Source organism: Brettanomyces nanus, chromosome 4 (genome assembly GCF_011074865.1).
Source record: "Brettanomyces nanus chromosome 4, complete sequence".
NCBI classification, from domain to species: Eukaryota; Fungi; Ascomycota; class Pichiomycetes; order Pichiales; family Pichiaceae; genus Brettanomyces; species Brettanomyces nanus.
Window position 1 is genome coordinate 2,386,975 of NC_052377.1, and position 19,514 is coordinate 2,406,488.

General features: G+C 40.4%; 13 protein-coding genes across 13 annotated transcripts; 7 read left to right on the plus strand and 6 right to left on the minus strand.

Moving 5' to 3' along the window:
• Nucleotides 1-59: 59 nt before the first annotated feature.
• On the minus strand, nt 60-515 carry FOA43_004372 (uncharacterized protein; the record flags this gene model as incomplete). The annotated part of the gene is made up of 1 exon (XM_038924615.1): nt 60-515. The coding sequence occupies one exon, from the start codon at nt 513-515 to the stop codon at nt 60-62; it is 456 nt and encodes a 151-aa protein (XP_038780543.1).
• Nucleotides 516-799: 284 nt separating this feature from the next.
• DIB1 (U4/U6-U5 snRNP complex subunit dib1) lies at nt 800-1,234 on the plus strand (the record flags this gene model as incomplete). The annotated part of the gene is made up of 1 exon (XM_038924616.1): nt 800-1,234. The coding sequence occupies one exon, from the start codon at nt 800-802 to the stop codon at nt 1,232-1,234; it is 435 nt and encodes a 144-aa protein (XP_038780544.1).
• Nucleotides 1,235-1,361: 127 nt separating this feature from the next.
• Nucleotides 1,362-1,864, plus strand: RCF1 (Respiratory supercomplex factor 1, mitochondrial; the record flags this gene model as incomplete). Its single annotated transcript, XM_038924617.1, has 2 exons — nt 1,362-1,414; nt 1,486-1,864. The coding sequence occupies 2 exons, from the start codon at nt 1,362-1,364 to the stop codon at nt 1,862-1,864; spliced, it is 432 nt and encodes a 143-aa protein (XP_038780545.1).
• A 177-nt stretch (nt 1,865-2,041) lies between these two features.
• Nucleotides 2,042-3,412, plus strand: FOA43_004375 (uncharacterized protein; the record flags this gene model as incomplete). Its single annotated transcript, XM_038924618.1, has 1 exon — nt 2,042-3,412. One exon carries the CDS (start codon nt 2,042-2,044, stop codon nt 3,410-3,412), a length of 1,371 nt encoding a protein of 456 aa, XP_038780546.1.
• A 52-nt stretch (nt 3,413-3,464) lies between these two features.
• FOA43_004376 (uncharacterized protein) lies at nt 3,465-4,772 on the minus strand (the record flags this gene model as incomplete). Its single annotated transcript, XM_038924619.1, has 1 exon — nt 3,465-4,772. One exon carries the CDS (start codon nt 4,770-4,772, stop codon nt 3,465-3,467), a length of 1,308 nt encoding a protein of 435 aa, XP_038780547.1.
• An 887-nt stretch (nt 4,773-5,659) lies between these two features.
• FOA43_004377 (uncharacterized protein) lies at nt 5,660-7,480 on the plus strand (the record flags this gene model as incomplete). Its single annotated transcript, XM_038924620.1, has 1 exon — nt 5,660-7,480. One exon carries the CDS (start codon nt 5,660-5,662, stop codon nt 7,478-7,480), a length of 1,821 nt encoding a protein of 606 aa, XP_038780548.1.
• Nucleotides 7,481-7,736: 256 nt separating this feature from the next.
• Nucleotides 7,737-8,183, minus strand: RPS12 (40S ribosomal protein S12; the record flags this gene model as incomplete). Its single annotated transcript, XM_038924621.1, has 1 exon — nt 7,737-8,183. One exon carries the CDS (start codon nt 8,181-8,183, stop codon nt 7,737-7,739), a length of 447 nt encoding a protein of 148 aa, XP_038780549.1.
• Nucleotides 8,184-8,417: 234 nt separating this feature from the next.
• On the minus strand, nt 8,418-10,142 carry FOA43_004379 (uncharacterized protein; the record flags this gene model as incomplete). Its single annotated transcript, XM_038924622.1, has 1 exon — nt 8,418-10,142. One exon carries the CDS (start codon nt 10,140-10,142, stop codon nt 8,418-8,420), a length of 1,725 nt encoding a protein of 574 aa, XP_038780550.1.
• An 846-nt stretch (nt 10,143-10,988) lies between these two features.
• Nucleotides 10,989-14,078, minus strand: FOA43_004380 (uncharacterized protein; the record flags this gene model as incomplete). Its single annotated transcript, XM_038924623.1, has 1 exon — nt 10,989-14,078. One exon carries the CDS (start codon nt 14,076-14,078, stop codon nt 10,989-10,991), a length of 3,090 nt encoding a protein of 1,029 aa, XP_038780551.1.
• Nucleotides 14,079-14,664: 586 nt separating this feature from the next.
• Nucleotides 14,665-15,927, plus strand: FOA43_004381 (uncharacterized protein; the record flags this gene model as incomplete). Its single annotated transcript, XM_038924624.1, has 1 exon — nt 14,665-15,927. The coding sequence occupies one exon, from the start codon at nt 14,665-14,667 to the stop codon at nt 15,925-15,927; it is 1,263 nt and encodes a 420-aa protein (XP_038780552.1).
• Nucleotides 15,928-15,932: 5 nt separating this feature from the next.
• On the minus strand, nt 15,933-17,057 carry FOA43_004382 (uncharacterized protein; the record flags this gene model as incomplete). The annotated part of the gene is made up of 1 exon (XM_038924625.1): nt 15,933-17,057. One exon carries the CDS (start codon nt 17,055-17,057, stop codon nt 15,933-15,935), a length of 1,125 nt encoding a protein of 374 aa, XP_038780553.1.
• A 249-nt stretch (nt 17,058-17,306) lies between these two features.
• FOA43_004383 (uncharacterized protein) lies at nt 17,307-18,656 on the plus strand (the record flags this gene model as incomplete). Its single annotated transcript, XM_038924626.1, has 1 exon — nt 17,307-18,656. The coding sequence occupies one exon, from the start codon at nt 17,307-17,309 to the stop codon at nt 18,654-18,656; it is 1,350 nt and encodes a 449-aa protein (XP_038780554.1).
• Nucleotides 18,657-18,860: 204 nt separating this feature from the next.
• RPS20 (40S ribosomal protein S20) lies at nt 18,861-19,205 on the plus strand (the record flags this gene model as incomplete). The annotated part of the gene is made up of 1 exon (XM_038924627.1): nt 18,861-19,205. One exon carries the CDS (start codon nt 18,861-18,863, stop codon nt 19,203-19,205), a length of 345 nt encoding a protein of 114 aa, XP_038780555.1.
• Nucleotides 19,206-19,514: the final 309 nt, after the last annotated feature.

A 19,514-nucleotide genomic window follows, 5' to 3' on the forward strand; every position in this document is an offset into this window, starting at 1 on the left:
TTGGCTTTTACATGCCTCTTTTTTAATTCATTAGCTTTTATTTCTCTTTCTTAATATACTTAGTTGCTGAAATGCACAGCGATAGGGACAATAATCACAATAAGAAGAATGATGACGATTAAGATGACGCAAATTTTAAGCTTCATATTCTTTTTCCACATGTCTTTTCTGACCTGATTGGCGGACCTATTAAACATCTTTGCATTATTACTGAGTTCGTTGGCTCTAGTATCCATATCTTCCAATGTTTCTCCTCTTTGGTTTATGGCTTCCAGATTGTTTCTCATTATACCTGCAGTTTCATCCAATGTGCTTTGCAAGTTGTGAAGTTTAGCGTGTGATTCGTTAGCGGCTTGCGAAGAGGCACCGGCGCCACCGGCACCAGCACCTAAGCCTGCGCCAGCTCCATTTGCAGTAGAGTTTGCCTCTGCGCCAACGCCGGCTCCTTGTTGAGCCTCTTTGGCCGCATCGTCACTGAATGGATTGTAAGGATCATAAGGTTGTGCACTGGACATTTTGGGAAGAGTGAATAATTGTCTATAGAAGCAAAACTGATGTATAGATAAAAAATAGAAATAAATATAATTAGATAGATAGAAGAAAAACCGGGCGGGCGTTCCAGCGAAATTGAGATTCGGGCCGCGACTGAGGCTGAGACTGAGACTGAGACACCACCCCCTGAGACGGGGCTTATTTTTTGTATGTACCAACAAAGCAAAGTCGGTAGAGCAGTAGGACCAGAAGAGCCAGGAGAGCCAGTAGAGCCAGGAGGACCAGTAGAGCTAAACTCATTCTAAGGATGTCTGTGTTTCTACCCCATTTACGGACAGGATGGCATGTTGATCAAGCTATATTATCAGAAGACGATCGGCTAGTGGTGATACGATTCGGTAGAGATGGTGATCCTGATTGTATGCTTATGGATGAGATTCTATATAAGGTGTCCGAGTCAATATCACAGTTTGCTGTGATATATCTCTGTGATATCGATGACGTGCCGGATTTCAATGAAATGTACGAACTTTACGATCCGATGACGGTAATGTTTTTCTACAGGAACAAGCATATGATGTGCGATTTCGGTACTGGTAATAACAACAAGCTCAACTTTGTGCTTTCCAATAAGCAAGAATTAATCGACATTATAGAGACCATATATAGAGGAGCCATCAAGGGCAAAGGTTTGGTGATAGCTCCCAAAGATTATAGTTATACCAATAAGAGGGGACTATGATGGAGAAGCCTGTCATGCCAGGTGCGCCTAATGAATGTCTTAGTATAAATTTCTCACTTGATCTTCAATTCCAGTTTTTTTTTTCCTTAGTGTGACTAGCTAACTAACCAACTGACTACCTAATATTATGCCTGGTGCTTCCAATGAACTACCTTCTTCATATGAGGATCCTTTAGAGGAGTAAGTAGGATATTTAGAACTGCTATTGTGGTGGCAACTCCCTATATATACTAACAATTTACCCTTCATAGTATGACTCCATTTGAAAAAATTATATACAGATCGAAGCAGCAGCCCTTGGTTCCATTGGGATGTCTAGCTACCACGGTGGCAGTTATTTTGGCCGCTAAAGGTGTGAGAACTGGAGACTCTAAGAGTGCTCAGATCTGGTTCAGATGGAGAGTTGGATTACAAGGTTTCACTCTTGCTGCATTAATTTTTGGTTCTATGTATTACGATAAGACTCTCAAGAAGCAACAGAAGACAGAAGAAGATTTGGCTGTGCAAAAGGCCCGGATGAGAGAGAAATTGTGGGTTGAGGAGTTGGAGAGAAGAGATGCAGAGATTAAAGATAGGCAGAGAAGAGCAGAGTTGGCAAGACAGTATAAAAGAGACCAGGCCGATAACTGACCTTTTCCTGTCCTTTAACTATTACTATTCCGTCTATCGTATATATATATATATAATTTATTTTCATGACATAGCAGGTATTTTTAGTACGCACGTGATTTAAAAGATCTCTTGCTTCTGAGAAATATACGGTGGAAGGAACTGACACGAGTTCTGGTAACTCTACTTCGGTAAGCCATGTTCACGCACATTAGAGCAGACAGGCTTCCTAGTGGATTCTGTCGATATTTGTCAAGGACTAGTATCAATTTTGCTGCTACTGCGGAGAAAAAATCCTCGGCCAATGCCAACCAGAGTATTGCGACCAAGCAAAGGCTTTACATGTTGAGTCCTTATTCGCCTGGATCTCCATTTTTCCTACCCAACGGTACTAGAATCATCAATAAGTTGATCAAATTCATGAAACTTCAGCAATCAAAGCAGGAGTTCACCGAGGTAATAACACCATTAATCTTCAAGAAAGATTTATGGGAAACCTCGGGACATTGGCAGAATTATAAAGAGGACATGTTCAAAGTGGAAACTAATGATAAATCGAAGCTTTTAGATGATGATGTTAACGATGTTTACGGCCTAAAACCAATGAATTGTCCCGGTCACTGTATTATCTTTGGTAGATATACTCGTTCATACAAAGAGCTCCCCATAAGGTTGAGTGACTGGTCCAGCTTGCATAGAAATGAGGCTAGTGGTGCTCTTAGCGGTTTGACCCGTGTCAGAAGGTTTCATCAGGATGATGGCCATATATTTTGTACCAGAGAGCAGATCGGTTTGGAAATCTCTAATACATTGAAGCTTATTAAGATCTGTTATGGAGTGTTCGGATTCGACAGTTACAGAATGCTTCTATCCACTAGACCTCACGATAAGTTCATAGGTAAAGTGGAAGAGTGGGATCTTGCGGAGAAACAGCTAGCTGGTGTACTTGATGAGACTGTTGGTTCGGCTAAATGGGGTATCAACGAAGGTGATGGTGCTTTCTATGGACCGAAAATTGACATCATGCTTACTGATAAGTTTGGCAAGGACCATCAAGTAGCAACCATTCAATTGGATTTCCAGCTTCCTCAAAGATTTGGATTGAGATATCAGAGTGAAATGGATACATTGGAAACGCCTGTGATGATTCATAGGGCTATCTTAGGCAGTGTAGAAAGGTTTTTGGCCATGTTAATTGATCATTACGAGGGTAAGTGGCCATTTTGGTTGTCACCGAGACAGGCAGTGATCATTCCAATTAACTCATCGCATACGGAATATGCACAGAAGTTACGGAAGGTGTTAAGTAATGAACCAAATGACTTTGAAACTCCTACCAAACTGACGGAAGGACATTTCTATGTAGATGTTGATTCCAGAAGCGAAACTATTGGTTTTAGAACTAAAGATGCCATTTCCAAAGGATACAACTACATTATTATTGTTGGAGATAAGGAAGTGAAGACCGAGAAATTTGCCATTAGGTCCAGAAGTAGTAGAATAGTCAATCAGATGGGTGCGAATGAGATCGTTGCCAAGTTTAGATCGCTAGAAGAGAATTATGAATAATGGCGTAGTTCTTTCTTGTATATATATGTATATATATATGACCAAAAAAGTGTCATATCTTCTTTAGCGCTTCTGCTATCGACTCTTTCGCCAGCACAGGAAGATCCTCTGTAGAAAGATTTATTTCCACTCTAGGTGGGGTATCTTTAATGAGCTGTGGAGAGACCAAATTCTCAGGTAGGAAATCACCGTGAAGGCTCATGAACTGTATTCGTTGATCGTAATCATTATTAATCATCTCACAGATGTTGATCTTAAAGTTTTCAATCAGATCTTCAAGTTTCTTGTTGGCATTCACCCTTCTGCTGATCTCTAATACCAACGAATAGTACGATACGATGAACTGGTTAAAATCCTGAGTGTAATTGATTACCGTTTTCTTCAATTCGTCCAGTTTCTCGAGGTTGGCCGTTAATTTTGTATCGATGACATTGAAGTCGTTCATCTGTCTTTTCAAATTAGTATTTCCATACTCTGTAAGTTCCTTTATAAAACTCTCTACTTGATCATAGAAGGTCTGGAATATTCCAACGCTCTTGATTATCTCTTTGCAATTTTTCACTACAGTATCTCGATCGCCCTTAAGATACACCATGGCATGCGGTAGCTCTTTGATATCGCTGACTAAAGCATTTTGTAGGTCCTGTAAGTCCTGCAGACTCACGGAATCATCATTTAACATCTCTGAGCATTTCATGCATTGGTCGTAATGACGATTGAATCCTTCTAATATCGAGACCAGATCCATCTCCAGTTCGCTATTTATTTTTAATAGCCGAGTTACTGAATCCTTAACTTTGGAGTTGTCACCATTAGGTTTGGAATGAACATTAAAATTTGTCTCTAAAGCGTTGAACTCATTGAGAAGATTATCCAAATCAGATCCCATCCTTATCAGTAGGGCATCGGTACGATTGTTCTTGATGAGTTCGTCAATCTGCTTAGTAGTTTTGTCAACATCTTCCAATAATACAAGTAGATCATCCTCAGAAATATAGTAGAAAAGGGAAGGTTTGTCCTTATTGAAGGCTTCATCTACGTTGACATTCTTCAAACAAGTCACTGTCTTGTTCAATTCGCTAAGTTCCTTGTCGAGCTTAGTTTTCAAATCAACCTTCTTATCAAATAACTTATTAATGCTCAGATCTAAACTGTCTCTAATGATTCCTAACAATCGAAGCTGCTGCTTAATGGAATCCATATAAAAGATCATCTTGGGCAATCGATCATCGCGTAAAGTCAATTTGGTAGTAGTCAAGGTAATGTAAGTATTCGCATCATTACAGATTTGTTCGGCTTGCGTAAGTTGCTCCCGTGCTTCCGTGATCCACTTCTTAACAATTCCGGGTGAGAGACTCATAAGGAAAAAGATGGGGTTATGTCTCCGATAAGTTTACGTCATTAGATCCGCGAATATTTCGAGTCATCCTGGGTCGATCATCGAATCGAGAGTGGGAAGCAGCATTAGTCTATTAAACGTCTATGATATTGTCAATCCTACTCTGTTACCTCTTTATAGTCACGTGATCAGTCCTTGATTAACAATTAGTGAATATAATAGTATATTACGTACGTATAGTGACACGCACGGCTTACAACGCCACTCGTTCGGAAAGACCGGGGAAGTTACTAGAATTCACAAAAGATGCTCTCGTTATATGGATGACTAACCTATCTCTGTCTCATCGTACTGGGTCTGACAATTGCGGTGTATCTATCACCGCCTCTCACTGTCTCTCTGTTTTGATGTCCTTCATCTCCTACCAGTTCTGGGCCACCACAGCCACCTATCAAATGTGAAAATTTTTTTATCGTTATCATAGTTTTTTTTCCATTATGTGTAACAACTTTTTAACTTGTGTTTTTTTGCTTTTTTCCTGCTATTTTGCTGTTTTTTGCTGCATTTTTCCTGTTTTTCCTGCATTTTTCCTGTTTTTTTCCTCGTTTTTTCCTGCTTTTTCCTCGTTTTTTCCTGCTTTTTCGTCATTTTTTCTAGTTTTTCCTGTTTTTTTTCTATACTCTTTCTCTCCTATTGTTTCATTGAGACTTCACCCCTCACATGTAATAGACTCGAAGGTCGAGGATGTATTTTTTTTTTTAGTCATCGACTCACTTATGTGTTCGTAGTTCTCTTGTTTCTATATCATTATCAATTTCTCAACAAAGTTCTGCAGCTCCTGGTTTGTTTGTTAGCACTACCACACCATCTTATAATTTCTTCTCTTGTTCTCGAGTGGCTGTATAGTTATGGCATCTACTGTGGAATCTAGACGTGCCTCAATGGCCGATAGACGTCCCTCTATGGCTGAGCGTCAGTCCACAGGTATAGGTATAGGTATAGGCTCTCGTAGGCCTTCGGTTATTCCTTATTTGGCGGGTATCGAGAAACCTGTGTTGCCTTCCATTCCTTCAAAGTGTGATGTTCTTATTTGTGGTACAGGTTTAGTGGAGAGTATATTAGCTGCTGCTTTAGCATGGCAAGGTTCTTGTGTTCTTCATGTTGATGCCAATCCTTATTATGGTGATACTTGTGCCACTCTAACTATTGAGCAAATCAAAGCCTGGTGTTCAAGCGTCAACGATTCACTTTCCGGTTTCCAGGGCTTTTCTAAGGCAATGTTACATATACCTTTCCCTCACAGACTTGTGTCCAGGGACTATGGTATTGATTTGACTCCTCGTGTTCTGTTCACCAAATCTGATCTTCTCTCTTTGCTGATTACTTCCCGTGTATATCGTTACTTGGAGTTCCAATCTTTGAGTAACTTCCATACTTTCGAGAAGGATACTTTTGGCAAGATCATGTCCACCAAGGAAGAGATCTTTACCGACCAATCAATGACGCTTTCAAACAAGCGTATGCTAATGAAATTCATGAAGTTCGTTCTTGAGTACGAACAACCTGAAAACAAGCAGGAGTTGGAGCAGCATATGCAAGAGCCATTTACTCAGTTTGTCAGTGACAAGTTTCATTTGACTCCACAGCAGATTAACGAACTCTGCTATACGCTAGGTATGGTTCCTCAGCCAGATATTTCAACGCTTCAAGGTCTTTCACGTATTAGACGATACTTAGTATCTTTCAACATATATGGAAACTTCCCAACGCTTTACTCTAAGTATGGAGGACCTGGTGAGATCTCACAAGGTTTCTGCAGATCTGCTGCGGTTGCCGGTGCTACGTATAAATTGGAGTCCACTCTACAAAGTTTCGATGCTGATACTAAAACTGCCACCTTCACTGATGGTAGTAAAGTGAAAGTTACCGAGAAAGTGGTTTTTTCACCTTCTCAGGCTGCTCAAGGCTCTAGAAATGTACCAGAAAGACGTTACCAGATCACTAGATTGATAACCATTGTGGAGAAATCGTGTAAGGAGTGGTTTGCCGAAGGTGAAAGTGCAGCTATAGTAGTTTTCCCTCCAAAGTCGCTCAGCTCCAACAACGTGTATCCGGTTCAGTCAATTATAATGGGATCTGGTACTGGTTCATGCCCTAAAAATCAGTGTATATGGTATCTTTCCACCATCGAGCAAGGTGAGAGAGGACGAAGAGACTTGGAGGCGGCATCTAAAAAGATGGAAGAGTCGATTCTAAGAGAATCCGAAGCTGGTGGATTCGATGTCAATTTGACCGATAGCGATGTGGCCATTCATGCAAATGGTAGCATATCTGTTATTAACTCTGTGAAATTGGGTAAGTCTTTCAAAGAGTTTGTTCCAAAGGAGAAGCTGACGTATTTGCTCAAGCTAATGTTTACTCAGCATACTTCAGTAGCACCATTTGGAGTGGTTTCCAACGGTGTATTTGAAAAAGCAGAGGAGACTGATCATCCTGGCAAAGGTCCTGATGAAAATGTTCTCTATTCAAGTATGCCTTCTACCGAAATTTCATATGATGGTGTGGTTACGGAAGCCAGATTATTATATTCTAAGATAGTCGGTTCTGATGACGACTTCTTTGATGTGGACTTCGAAGACGAGGACGAAAACGATAACGTTCTCGCAAACGAGTCTGCCATTGCTGATGACAGTGATGAGTTCCAGCCTGAGATGGCCTTTGAACTTTGAAGTATGATGTTTCTTTTTTATTTTCCATCATTTGGGTTTTCAGTTAGGTTTTTGTCTTCCAGGTTGTTATAGCTTATAATTTTAATCTTTGTTTTAGTCTTAGTTTTAGTTTAAGTTTCAGTTTCAGGTTCAGGTTCAGGTTCAGGTTCAATTTCAGTTTTGTAGCGAAGAAGATGCATCTCTACAAGCGGCTGGTTGGGTTGAAAACCCTTATTTTATTAACAGGGTTAAGTTAAGATTAAAGTTAAATAACCGTTTACTCCTGGGAGAAATGCTCCAACAAAACAGATCTCTCTTCGGTGTCGGCACCCCAGTTCTTGATGACGACACAAGAGCAGCCAACAACCTTTCTGGCATTGCCTTCTCTATCTAAGGTGCACAAACCAGCCCACTCACCGAGTTGCTTGGCGTCAGAGACCTTAATCAAAGGAATCTTCTCATCTGGGGCATTGCACAAAGCTTCAACCAACTTGATGATATTCTGCTCAGTAACAGAATCACACAAGACACATAGCTGTGCCTCACCTTGGGCCAAAGCCTTGGTGGCTTCCCTCAAGCCTCTGGCCAAACCGTCATTAACCAAAGCGGTTCTCAAGACGGTCTTCAAGCAGTCTTCAATGGAGACCGAAGTAGATTCCTCTTCCACGACAACTTCTTCCTCAACGACGACAGTTTCTTCTGGTTGTTCTGGTTGTTCTGACATTTTTTACTGGTACTAGTTGAAACTGCTAAATAAGTATTAAACTTCGTCCTCAGATGATTTATCCGGTCAGTTTATGAAGAAAGAGAAGGTCTTAGATATGCTGGTAGTGAGAGACAAGTCCTCGAATTTTTCACTTCGCGCCGAGTCTGAAAATTTTTTCTCCCTTGTTAGGAGCTCACTTAATATCCTCACGTGATATATTTAAGGGTTATTTATTGACCCTGCTTATACAGATTATATGAATAACGGGATTTCTATAGCACCTCCAACTGTTTCTATACCATTTCCCTTTCCATTTTCCTTTCTCTTACTCCTCTTTCTTGTCCTTGTTAAGTTAGCATTCTTAACCCTCTTCCCACCCTTTGATTGGTTATCATCATTACTGTCTTCCTCCTCACTGACTGTACGATCGACATCTATAGTAGAAGCAGACGCCGCCGCTCTAGCAGATCTAGCCGCTTCTGTAGCATTCATTCCAAGACCGAGAACTGATCGCGCGAGCTCCTCGGTAATCTGTAGTGGAACAGTGGTGAAAGAACTTGTAGATGGAGCTCTATGTTTAAGATTTGTTGAAGACGGTGGAGGCATAATAACATCAAATCCGCGATCTGTCTCTGCCTCTGTATCATTCATTGAAGAAGTGTGAAAGTAGTCATCTAGGGTAGTCAATTGACCATCGCCAGTAACGCGAATCACCTTTATATTCTCTTCATCTTGAATCAGTCTCTCGATGGCTTTATTGTTATAGCCGAATTTCAATGCTATGGCATTCCTGTCAACATTTGTCAGTGATTCCCCAGATAGAATACGTTCTTCCAATGGAATGGACTCCAAAGTAATGAATTCGATACTTGTACCATAGAAAAGATGAGTATTAGAGGCATTCACGCTTGAAGAATCACCGTTCTTGGCCATATTGTCTCTGCGAGAAGTTTCGGAGCCAATTAAGATTAGAAAAGAGGTTAACCCATTCATATCCTTACGAACTTTAATGAGTTTAGAGAGCTTGATAGCTTTGATAATCTTAGCAAAGTACTGAAATCGATAGAAAGATGAAACACTGGCAGAACATGAAGCCATGATCATCTCATCTATTCCATCTTCTTCAGATATCCTTCTTACAGGTTTAAACACCTCGATTTGCTTTAGAAAGGGCTTCTTTTCGGGGATGATAAGCTTCGAGTATCCAATAGAGCTGTCTTCAGATCGAGATATAAAAATAAGGCGCTTCTTGTTTATCTTAGAATTCTCAGACCTTTTGGAGCAGTAGAGAATAAACTCGTCCGTATTCAAGTCGTTCATATCCTTCAATGCGTCATAAAGAATGGAAGACTTTAGCACTATATCAAAGATAATCTTGGACGAATCTAGCTGGAAAATCGTATTATCCACAACCATTTGCTGGTAATTATCGATTTCATCCCCTTCAACGGCAGTGTCTTTACTTTTATGTCGTCCAGTTGCAACTCTAACGTTTTGTCTCGCTTCAGGATCGACAAAGTAAGTAAGAAGTTCACACCTCTCAATGATATAATCATCTTCGAAGGTAAGAATGAAAGGAGATCCCTCAGTTTGATAACTGAGCGTACATTTAGTACGCATATCTAATGTTTCCCTATCATTTGGTATATGTATATTGATTGTCTCCAAAAAAGACCGAAGATCAAGGTTAATAGTGATGCTTTCTGTAGTTTGATCTTCTTCTCCTTCTTCTTCCCCCAAATCAGCTACTTCTCCTATAGGATCAAATTCATAGTCACTAAACAACCTTTTGTCTAATGTAAGTAGCACTTTGCATATGTTATTTGCCACTATACTAAAGCTTAAACCGTCGTTCGTAATGTTCAAGAAACAATTATCACCAAAAAGTGATATGGCATTGATCAATTGATAGATGGAGATGATATTTGCAGTTGAGGCTACAAATTGGAAATGATTTGCCTCTGAATTTGCGGTCATATCAGGCAACTTCAGGAGAAAGACACTGTCAGACAACTTTGTGGATGCGCAGTAAAGCAGTTAAGCTCTAATGGTCTCGACTTCGCGTGCCTACACAAATTAAGCATATATTATTATTATCACTAGTATTATTATTATTAAGATCTAGTCTAGTCGGATGACAGAAGTAGTGATCATTAGGCCATAATCTCACGAGAAACATGGGAACCAATGTATGTGAGTAGAGACCCTGCCTCCAGAACTAGAGGAAGAACGATTCTCAAGACTCCCAACCCAAGTAAGAAAACGATGCATAGGATAGACATATAAAGCATCGTGTTTTCAGTACGTGTCAACACGTAGAATGGAAATAGAAAGTACCATAATCCCCAATAATGATCGTACAGAACGTCGGTTGTGTTTCTGTCCTTTAGGCTTATTTCTGCCACTTCAAAGTTTGCGCTCATTAGGAATAGGTAAGCTTGGGTCAAGTAAAACGAGTGACAGATTGTGTCCAGCCAAAAAAAGTGAACGTTATAGCTCAAGAAGGTGGTGGTGGTTGGATTACTTCTATGTATTCGCATACACTGCTGACCTTTCTGTTCAACATATACATCCGTACACCATGTAGTATCCTGAGCATAACCATTTTTCAGATGAAACAGGATTGGTGAAGACAAAGTGCATTACTACTGAAGTGGAGCATGAAAATCATGAATTAAGTAAACGCCAATCTTAGAAATGCTTTAAGAGAAGTGCTCACTGGAAATTGTTCGGAGACCTCAATCTACTATCATACTCTCTACTCTCATTATGTATTGGTATTTCAATATAAATGCGTTTCGTCGCATATCTTTACTCTCTAATCTAGTCTGACGCTATCTGAACAATGTTGGAAAGTGTGTGCTGCTGATTAGTCGTCAAAACGGACAAAATCTGAGAGTATTTTTCAGTGTCTCCGGACTGCGTAGTAAACATGAAGTCCTTAAACGTCTTAAATACATTCAAGTTGTCCAATGGGGTGTTGACATACGGATCATCATCAAGACCCTCTTCCGTGGAGAATCCAAACTGGTCTAAATAATCGCTATCCATCACTAGTTCCGATTCACCAGTTAGATCGTCTAGGTTCTCTTCCTCATTCTCATCCTCCCAATCGTCATCATCATCATCATCATGAATTCCTGCAGGAATAAATGTCGAATCGTTGAACTTGGCCTCTTCGCTATTGAATTCTTTTCTCTTCTTCTCTAAATCACTAATGGCTTGTGGTATCTCAGTAAGTAAAACGGCCAAGTTAATTCCTGATTGAGGTACGAATTTGCCAAGATCCATCTGCGTAAGAGATTTTGAGTCAATGTTAAGAAAGCTAATTAAAGCAAGGATAGATAGTTTCAAATCGAACACTCTCTTATAGCCGGCACAAAGTTTGGTCCATAGATTGAAAAATTGATCAAAGGCATTCTGCTCAAACAACGTTTGGATGCAATCATTGGGATCGATCACCATGGATGCAATAATTACATTGGCCAGAATCGTCTTGAAAATGTTGGAAGAATGCTCAACATCATCAGAACTGATCAATCTGAGTGCTTCCTTTACTAGATGAGGCACAAATGGTCCCGCTGTGTCTGCGTTCAAAGCAAGCACAAAGTATGTGGCAATCTCTGCTGCATTTAGCATATCATCAGCAGCAAAGTCTCCCTCCGTGGTAAACACTTTCATTACCATTTGCATGATTGCTTGTTCATACTGCTTGTTTTCCTTGAAAGTAGTGCCCCCATACATTAAATAGTTCTTAAGAGCAGACACAGCGTCCTCCAAATTCAACGAAAGATCTGAATTCATTAGTGCTGTCATCGAATCTTCAAATAGAGACCACATTATCGGAGACACGCTCCTCGTTAGAAAAGTGGTATTCTCAATCATTTCAAATGCTTCGGCAAAAAAGCTGTCAAGGTCATTTCTCAAGACATACTGTATCATCGGAGCATATATCTGCTCTAGATTACTGATCTTCTCTGCTGAGTTTTCGAAGTACAACAAAACAGTGATGACTGTACTGAAAAGTCCCAAAGCAGCATTTGTCTTGGTACCCAGTTCATCGGTATCATAATCGTCGACATTTGAGTTCTGAGCATCATTCAGTTCACTTAGTATACGCATCAACTGCTCTGTCAACTTGCACATCAAGTTCACTCCGAATGGCTCCAACTGTTCAGAGTAGTTTTCGACGCATGATTGGATCACTGCAGGTATTACATCACTATCAATTTCATTGGAGAGAGTAAGCAACTTTTCCGTGGTTGCGACAATTATCAATCCTAATGCCTCTTTGAATTGAGGGAAGTCAATGAAAGCTTGAATTGCCATAGCAGCTTCAAATTGAACAGGGATATGATCTACTTCGTTGAAACAGTTTATAACACCTTGGAAAAGAATGCTGAGATTTTGTGGCTGTGTGAAGTCAACCTTATCAAACTTGGAAGAAACATCACATGTTCTGGCTCTGAGAAAACCATACTGAGATTTAAAATTGGGGAACACAGAGGTAGCAAGGAACTCTTCCAACTGAGATTTCACTGGACTCTCATCTTCAACCAGCTGTCGAGAGATAGCATCGATCAATCTCAAAGCCGATTCTTTCTGCTTGGCTGTTTCAAGAACGTCCGGGGCAGTTGCGAGAGAGCTTAGCTTTTCGTAGGCGAATTGAAGCACAGGTTGTAACGCCACCTCCTTTCTCTTCTCGACCAGCGTAGAGATCATGTTTCTAGCGGCAGTTATGGGTGAGTTTTTAGTCTCTTCAATGGCAAATGTCATCAGAATGTACTCCTGAGGGTCATTTTCAAAGAGATCAAGGGTAGAGTCCCTTGGACAAAGTAATGGAAATGCTAAATCGGTTATCAACGTATTCATATAAGGCCTAATAAGTTGCCAGGCGGACTTTTTTGTGACGGCATGCTCGATGAAGGAAATAATCTGATAGAAGCATGCATCACTAATCCACCTACCCTGTTGTCTCCATTCCTGTATTTTTTCAAAATACACTTTCAACAGGCCTGGAACAACATTACCAGAGAAGAAGGTTCTAAATTTGTCATACGTACTACTGGCTAACCAACCCTTGGAACCAAATCTAACGTAGATGTTAAAAATGTTGGCATATGCCCATTTCTGGGCTTTGACCCAAGGGTTAAGATACCGCTCGTCTTCGTCCATTTTCATTGCACTCGGTGGAAGATTCATGTTCATGGTTTCAACGTGAAATGTTATCCAGCCAGCATCAGTATTGTTCTCCTGTAAGGGTAAAGGCATATCCATGTAAGTGACAAACTTGTAACATTTCATGATCAACTTGACGATTTCTCCAACCTCCCAATGAGAATCGTGGGCAGCAGGATCAGACACAAGTTGCTTACCAATATGTAAAAGACTTGGAAAATACTGTACAATTATAGGGTCTAATTCGGCGCTTCTGTCAGGATTCTTCATCCACCTGTACTTACGACAAAGTTCGGAAAAGCAAAGAATTCCAGTATATAGCGAGTCAAGATCATTACTATTGCTCATGAGCGAGACAGCAGTAGGGAGAAAGCTAGGCCATTGCTGTGGATAGTCGGCAACAAGAACTTCATTGAGAACAGGAACAAAGATACTCTTCATGCTTCTTTCAGAATGAACAATGGTGGTAACAAGTCTATCCCTAACGATGGGTTTCTCGTCATTGTCGATATTTTTGCCTGATTCCCAATTTCTAATAATGACATTCTTGAAGTAGATAAGGCAGGCCTTTTTCACGGGCAACTCGACGTCAGAGGAGTCCAAGATGTCAAGGCATGCAGCTAGAAAGCCCTGAGTCTTAGCAGCCTCTTTAAGTCCTTCTTCTGCATTAGTTCTAATACCCGAATCAGCTTGAAGGGTACCTAAAAAGCACTGATGCAAGGTACCGACGTTCATCTTTGCGTTACGCTGATCTTGGTGGCAAAGCTGTTGGAATTCTGCCGTTGGAGCTTTCCTTCTGCAAAGGCATAAGGAGAGCAGGTATCTTGTGAAAAAAATTTTTAGAGTGATCGAGAAGCAGATCATACAACAGAATATTGTGTCATATGAAAGGACTTCAAGTATGATGAGGATGCTGGATGCATGGGATGAAGACGGTCTGCTCAGGGCAACATCATCTAAATATTATTGATGATCTTGCAATATTTAGTATGTTTTATTTCAGATGGAGGTTAGAACAACAAGTGTTTGAGAGGATGTAATATTTCTTTTAACGGCTTAAGTGAACCACGGATGGTGGACTTTTGTTCTCTTTAAATTTCTAGTGAAAAAACACAGTAATGACAGTGCTGCTATTCAGCCTGCTTGTTCTTTGTATGACTGCCGTTGTGTTCTTCTTCGATAAAGTCTTAGCTCCCCGACCTCCATCTCATCGCTTACATAATCCACTGAAAAATTTCAGATTCGATTAAAAAAGGCGATCAAAGATCTCTCCTGGTACCACTAATGTATCTTCCTCTTCGCAACCGAGTATATCCATATAATGACGGATACCAAGCCAAACGAAGCTAGAAAAGAGGGTAAGATGGAAGATTTGCCTGCTAAGAAGCCCGTGACCATCATCTGCGTTGGCATGGCTGGATCTGGTAAGACCACATTTATGCAGAGGCTTAATTCACATCTTCACGCAAAAAAAAATCCTCCTTACGTGATCAACTTGGATCCAGCAGTTAGGAGTGTTCCCTTTGGATGTAACATTGATATTCGGGACTCGATAAATTATAAGAAGGTGATGGAGACATATAATCTTGGACCTAATGGTGCCATTGTAACTTCGTTGAATCTATTTGCTACGAAAATCGACCAAGTGATCGGTCTGGTGGATAAAAGATCGTCGAACTTCAATCATTGCATTATCGATACTCCAGGACAAATTGAGTGTTTTGTGTGGTCAGCATCTGGCTCTATTATTACTGAAGCATTTGCATCAGAGTTCCCTACAGTGATTGCTTACATTATAGATACACCAAGAACAAGTTCTCCAACCACATTCATTTCGAATATGCTATATGCGTGTTCCATTTTATACAAGACAAAGATGCCTATGATCTTGGTGTTCAATAAGACGGATGTGAAAAAGGCAGACTTTGCCAAGGAATGGATGAGTGATTTCGAGTCTTTCCAGGATGCTCTTCAGAAGAACATCAAACTTAGTGATGAGACATCGGAAGGATCCGGATATATGGCATCGCTAGTCAACTCTATGAGTTTGGTTTTGGAAGAATTCTACTCTACTTTAGATACTGTCAGCTGTTCTGCCTACACTGGAGAAGGATTCGATGATTTTTTGAAAGCAGTGGATTCGAAAGTTGAAGAATATAACGAGATCTATGTGAAGGAAAGAGAAAGAGTAGTGAAAGAGCGCAAGGAAAGGGAAAAGGAAAATAAGGAAAAGAACTTGGAGCATCTTATGAGTGATATGGGGTTGGAAAATAAGGATAAAAAGAAAGAGAAAGAGACTGAAACGGGAGAAAGGATCGATGTTCTGTCGGATATTTCATCAGGTAATGAGGAGGACGATGACGATGATGAGATTGATGCACAAATAAAAAAAGATGAAGCTAGAGGCTACGAACATGGAATAATCAATATTGATGATGATAACGATAATGAAGAAGAGGCATCCAAGATATCTTCCGCCAAGAAAGCCATACAGGAAAGATACAAGAGAGCAGTGGCCAATGGTGAATCAAACACAAAGTTTGCAGCTGATGTTACCAAATATATTAGGCAGACTCAGGGATGAACTAGTCATTTCCTCTTCGTTAATATCAAGGTTCCATCTTTCTTTTTGGAGACTTTAACTAGTCCCAGACTAGCTACCACGTATAAATTATCCTCCATGATCTCGTTTTCTCTATTAGTCAAGTCACTGTCCGGCTTTCTGATCAAAGAGAGCACTGGAAATTTGGGAGCATTCAATATACAAGCGGTAAGTTCGAAATACTTACTAAACCTGTCCTCAAATTGATGCAAAAACGACGAGGAATTTCGAAATCCTGTCTCCGTAATCAATATTAACATCACTTCTTGTTTACCCTGCATATGCCAAAGAAAACTCATGTCGACTTCAGAGGTATCGTCCTCAGTAAGAAACTGTTTTAGCATGTTGGAGCCTGAAAGAATCGTATAATCAAGGACAAGCTCGTAATCATTGGGATCTAATAAGTTAATTTCAGTTCCAGACTTTCCGTCGTTGTAATTTCTATTGAGTCCTTCAATGTAGTCAACCATTTCTTTGATCCTCAACGAAGTACCCGATGAAGGAATGGTTTTCAATACTAGACAAACCGGAAATCCAGTTATCACTTTCCCTACCGTCTCTTTGTCTGAGTTCTTCTTATGCCGCATTCCTAATATTTGTGTAGGCGCTCTTAGTTTATCTACCACTAAGTCTAATTTGGGGTCATAAATATACCGATTATTTGTCACTGCCGGCTTCTGTAACTGGTTCAAAACCTTCTGTCCATAAGCAGAAATGGTCTTCTCACTCTTGGTTTGTTTCAGATGACCCTGAGGTGTTCTCTGATGCTGCCTTTCCCCCTTCTTCAGCTGCTCGACTTGCTTTTTCATGGCCAAGATCTCTGGGAGATCTCGTAGCTCTTTGTCAGACAAAGCCACCTCGTCAAATTTTGATTGAGCAGCACGAATATCGTGTACAGAACTCGTCTGCTTATCTTTCACCAGTTTCTCCTCTGTGGCATTTCTCTCTAGTAATTCGTTGGCCTTCCGTGTAGCTTCCTCGATCCTTCTCAAAGAGAAAGGTGAAGGATTCGAAGATGGAATCCGTAAAGACGAATATTTGCCCAAATCTCCAGTACTCTTAGTGGAGTTCCAACGTATATATGTCTTCTTGCTTAGCTGTCGAAGAAACATCAGCTGCTCTGTGAACTATTGGTCGTAGGTATATGCAGGAAAGAGAGATGAAGATATGAGGGAAGTTTTCAATCGACGCGTCTATCGAGATAAATCATCAGATAAGCCGGGTCTAGGTAAGATAAGCACAGCCTTGCTTGAAGCCCGACGATATCCGCGTATCAACTCCGACAAGACACCCTTCTTACTATACATATAAGAAGTGAATGTTCCTGCAGATCCAATCCTTTTTGCCTTCAGTCAGTCACCATGTCCATTCCTAGTGAAAGAATAGAGTATCTTTACTCGATTCGGTCAGTCAGAGAGACCAATCAGTGCACCGATAATCTTATCGAAGTGGATAAGCTTACTAATTTCGATGTGGACTACCAACAGTTTGACTCCGTGGCCGATTTCGTTATCAGCACGATAAAATCAAAATATCCCACAGATGAATCGCTACTTACTATTCCTATCCATGGAAGATACCAGCACTTTGAAGGAAACAATAAACCTCGACTAACTGACTTGATAGCGACTCAATTCAAGGACTTGACAGATTTGGAAATCTGTAAGAAGTTGGTAGATCTATTTATGGTGAGCGTTTTACTTGATGCTGGAGCTGGGAATAGTTGGAAATACGTTGAAGATGACGGAACTGAAGTATTGAGATCCGAAGGACTTGCTGTGGCAACTTTCCATATGTTCACAGATGGCTTGTTTAGCAGCTCTATAGATGATAGGTACGTTGTCAACGGTTCGAAATTGGCCCAACTCACTACGGAAGAGGTGGAAAAAGGGTTCCAAGTAACTGAGAATAATCCGATTGCAGGTTTTGATGGCAGATACCAGATGATCAAACAATTGGGAGAGACCTTGGTAGCCAATAAGGTCATCTTCGGTCAAGATGCTAGACCGGGAAATATGATTGATTATCTTATAGCCAATAAGGCGAAGAGTAAGACGGAAAAGGGTCAACTCAAACTTGACTTGGATGATTTATGGATGTGTCTTATTAAAAGTCTTCAGCCAATTTGGCCTAGCGAAGGCAGAATTAGACTCTATGGTCAAGTCATCGGTGATGTTTGGTACCTAAACGATAGAATCAACCTTTCCAAAGCTGACTTGGGTATTGAAAACATTCCTGAATGGTCTAAAGTGGTTACTTTCCATAAGTTAGTTCAGTGGTTGACCTATTCACTCTTTTTACCACTTCAGAAGTATGGCCATTTCGAGATCTTGAATTCTAATTATATGACCGGATTACCCGAATACCGAAACGGTGGTTTATTTGTGGATTTTAAGCTACTTACCCTCAAACCAGATAGATTGCGTCAAGGCCTACAATTCTCTAGGAAAGTTGGCTTCAATCCAGAAATCCCCACCTTCACTCCAGAAAACGATGTTATAGTCGAATGGAGATCATGTACAATTTGCTTATTGGATAGATTGTTACCACTAGTCAACAAAAAGATGGGCATTACTGGTACTAGGTACGAGTTGACGTTGCCACAATTGATAGAGGCCGGTTCCTGGTGTTCTGGCAGAGCTATTGCAAAGAAACTTAGAGTCGATGGAGGTCCTCCTATTGAGCTCTTTGCGGATGGTACAGTCTTCTAGGTAGATATAGTGAAAGATATATATAAAGGTGCGAGGTGTGGATTGCTTTCGCTCGAAATTTTTTTTCCAAATTTTTTTTTTTTTCACCGACTTTTTATAATATCTCACGGAGAACAAAATGATGATCAACTTGATAAAGCTTCTCTTTCTTTAGACGTCTCGAAAGAATTCATATATTGAATCAACTTTAATACCTATATCATCATGTCTGACGAAAAGAAAATCGTTGAGCAACAAGAGATCCACAAGATCAGAATTTCCTTAGTTTCTACTAAGGTTAAGCAGTTGGAAAAGGTGTGCCAAAACATCATTAACAACGCTGCTCAGGAGAAGTTGTACAAGAAGGGTCCTGTCAGAATGCCAACCAGGGTGTTATCTATTACAACCAGAAAGACCCCTAACGGTGAAGGTTCCAAGACTTGGGAGCATTACGAGATGAGAATCCACAAGAGATACATCGACTTGCATGCACCAGCTTCTTTGGTTAAGAAGATCACCCAGATCACTATTGAGCCTGGCGTTGATGTTGAGGTTACCATTGCTGCTTAAGTCCCATGGTTTTTGGTATAGAGAGATATAGAAGTGGGTTTGTGTGACTGAGTCTGTTCTTTTTCGTATGCTGAACATCCTTTCTTCCAGGTTTGAGTTAGTTCCTCTAGACGCACCGTGTATTAGTATTATTCTAGATACTTGAGACGTTGCGGTGATGTTATCAGGAGCTGGTGACCTGTATGGGGAGTCCATCGGGATTTCTGCGTATGATCCATGAGACTAACTGCTCTGTTTCACTACTTAGTTTTTTTTAACTTATTATATTTTTAGTAATGAATCTCTGTATTATTTGAGGTAAATGAGATG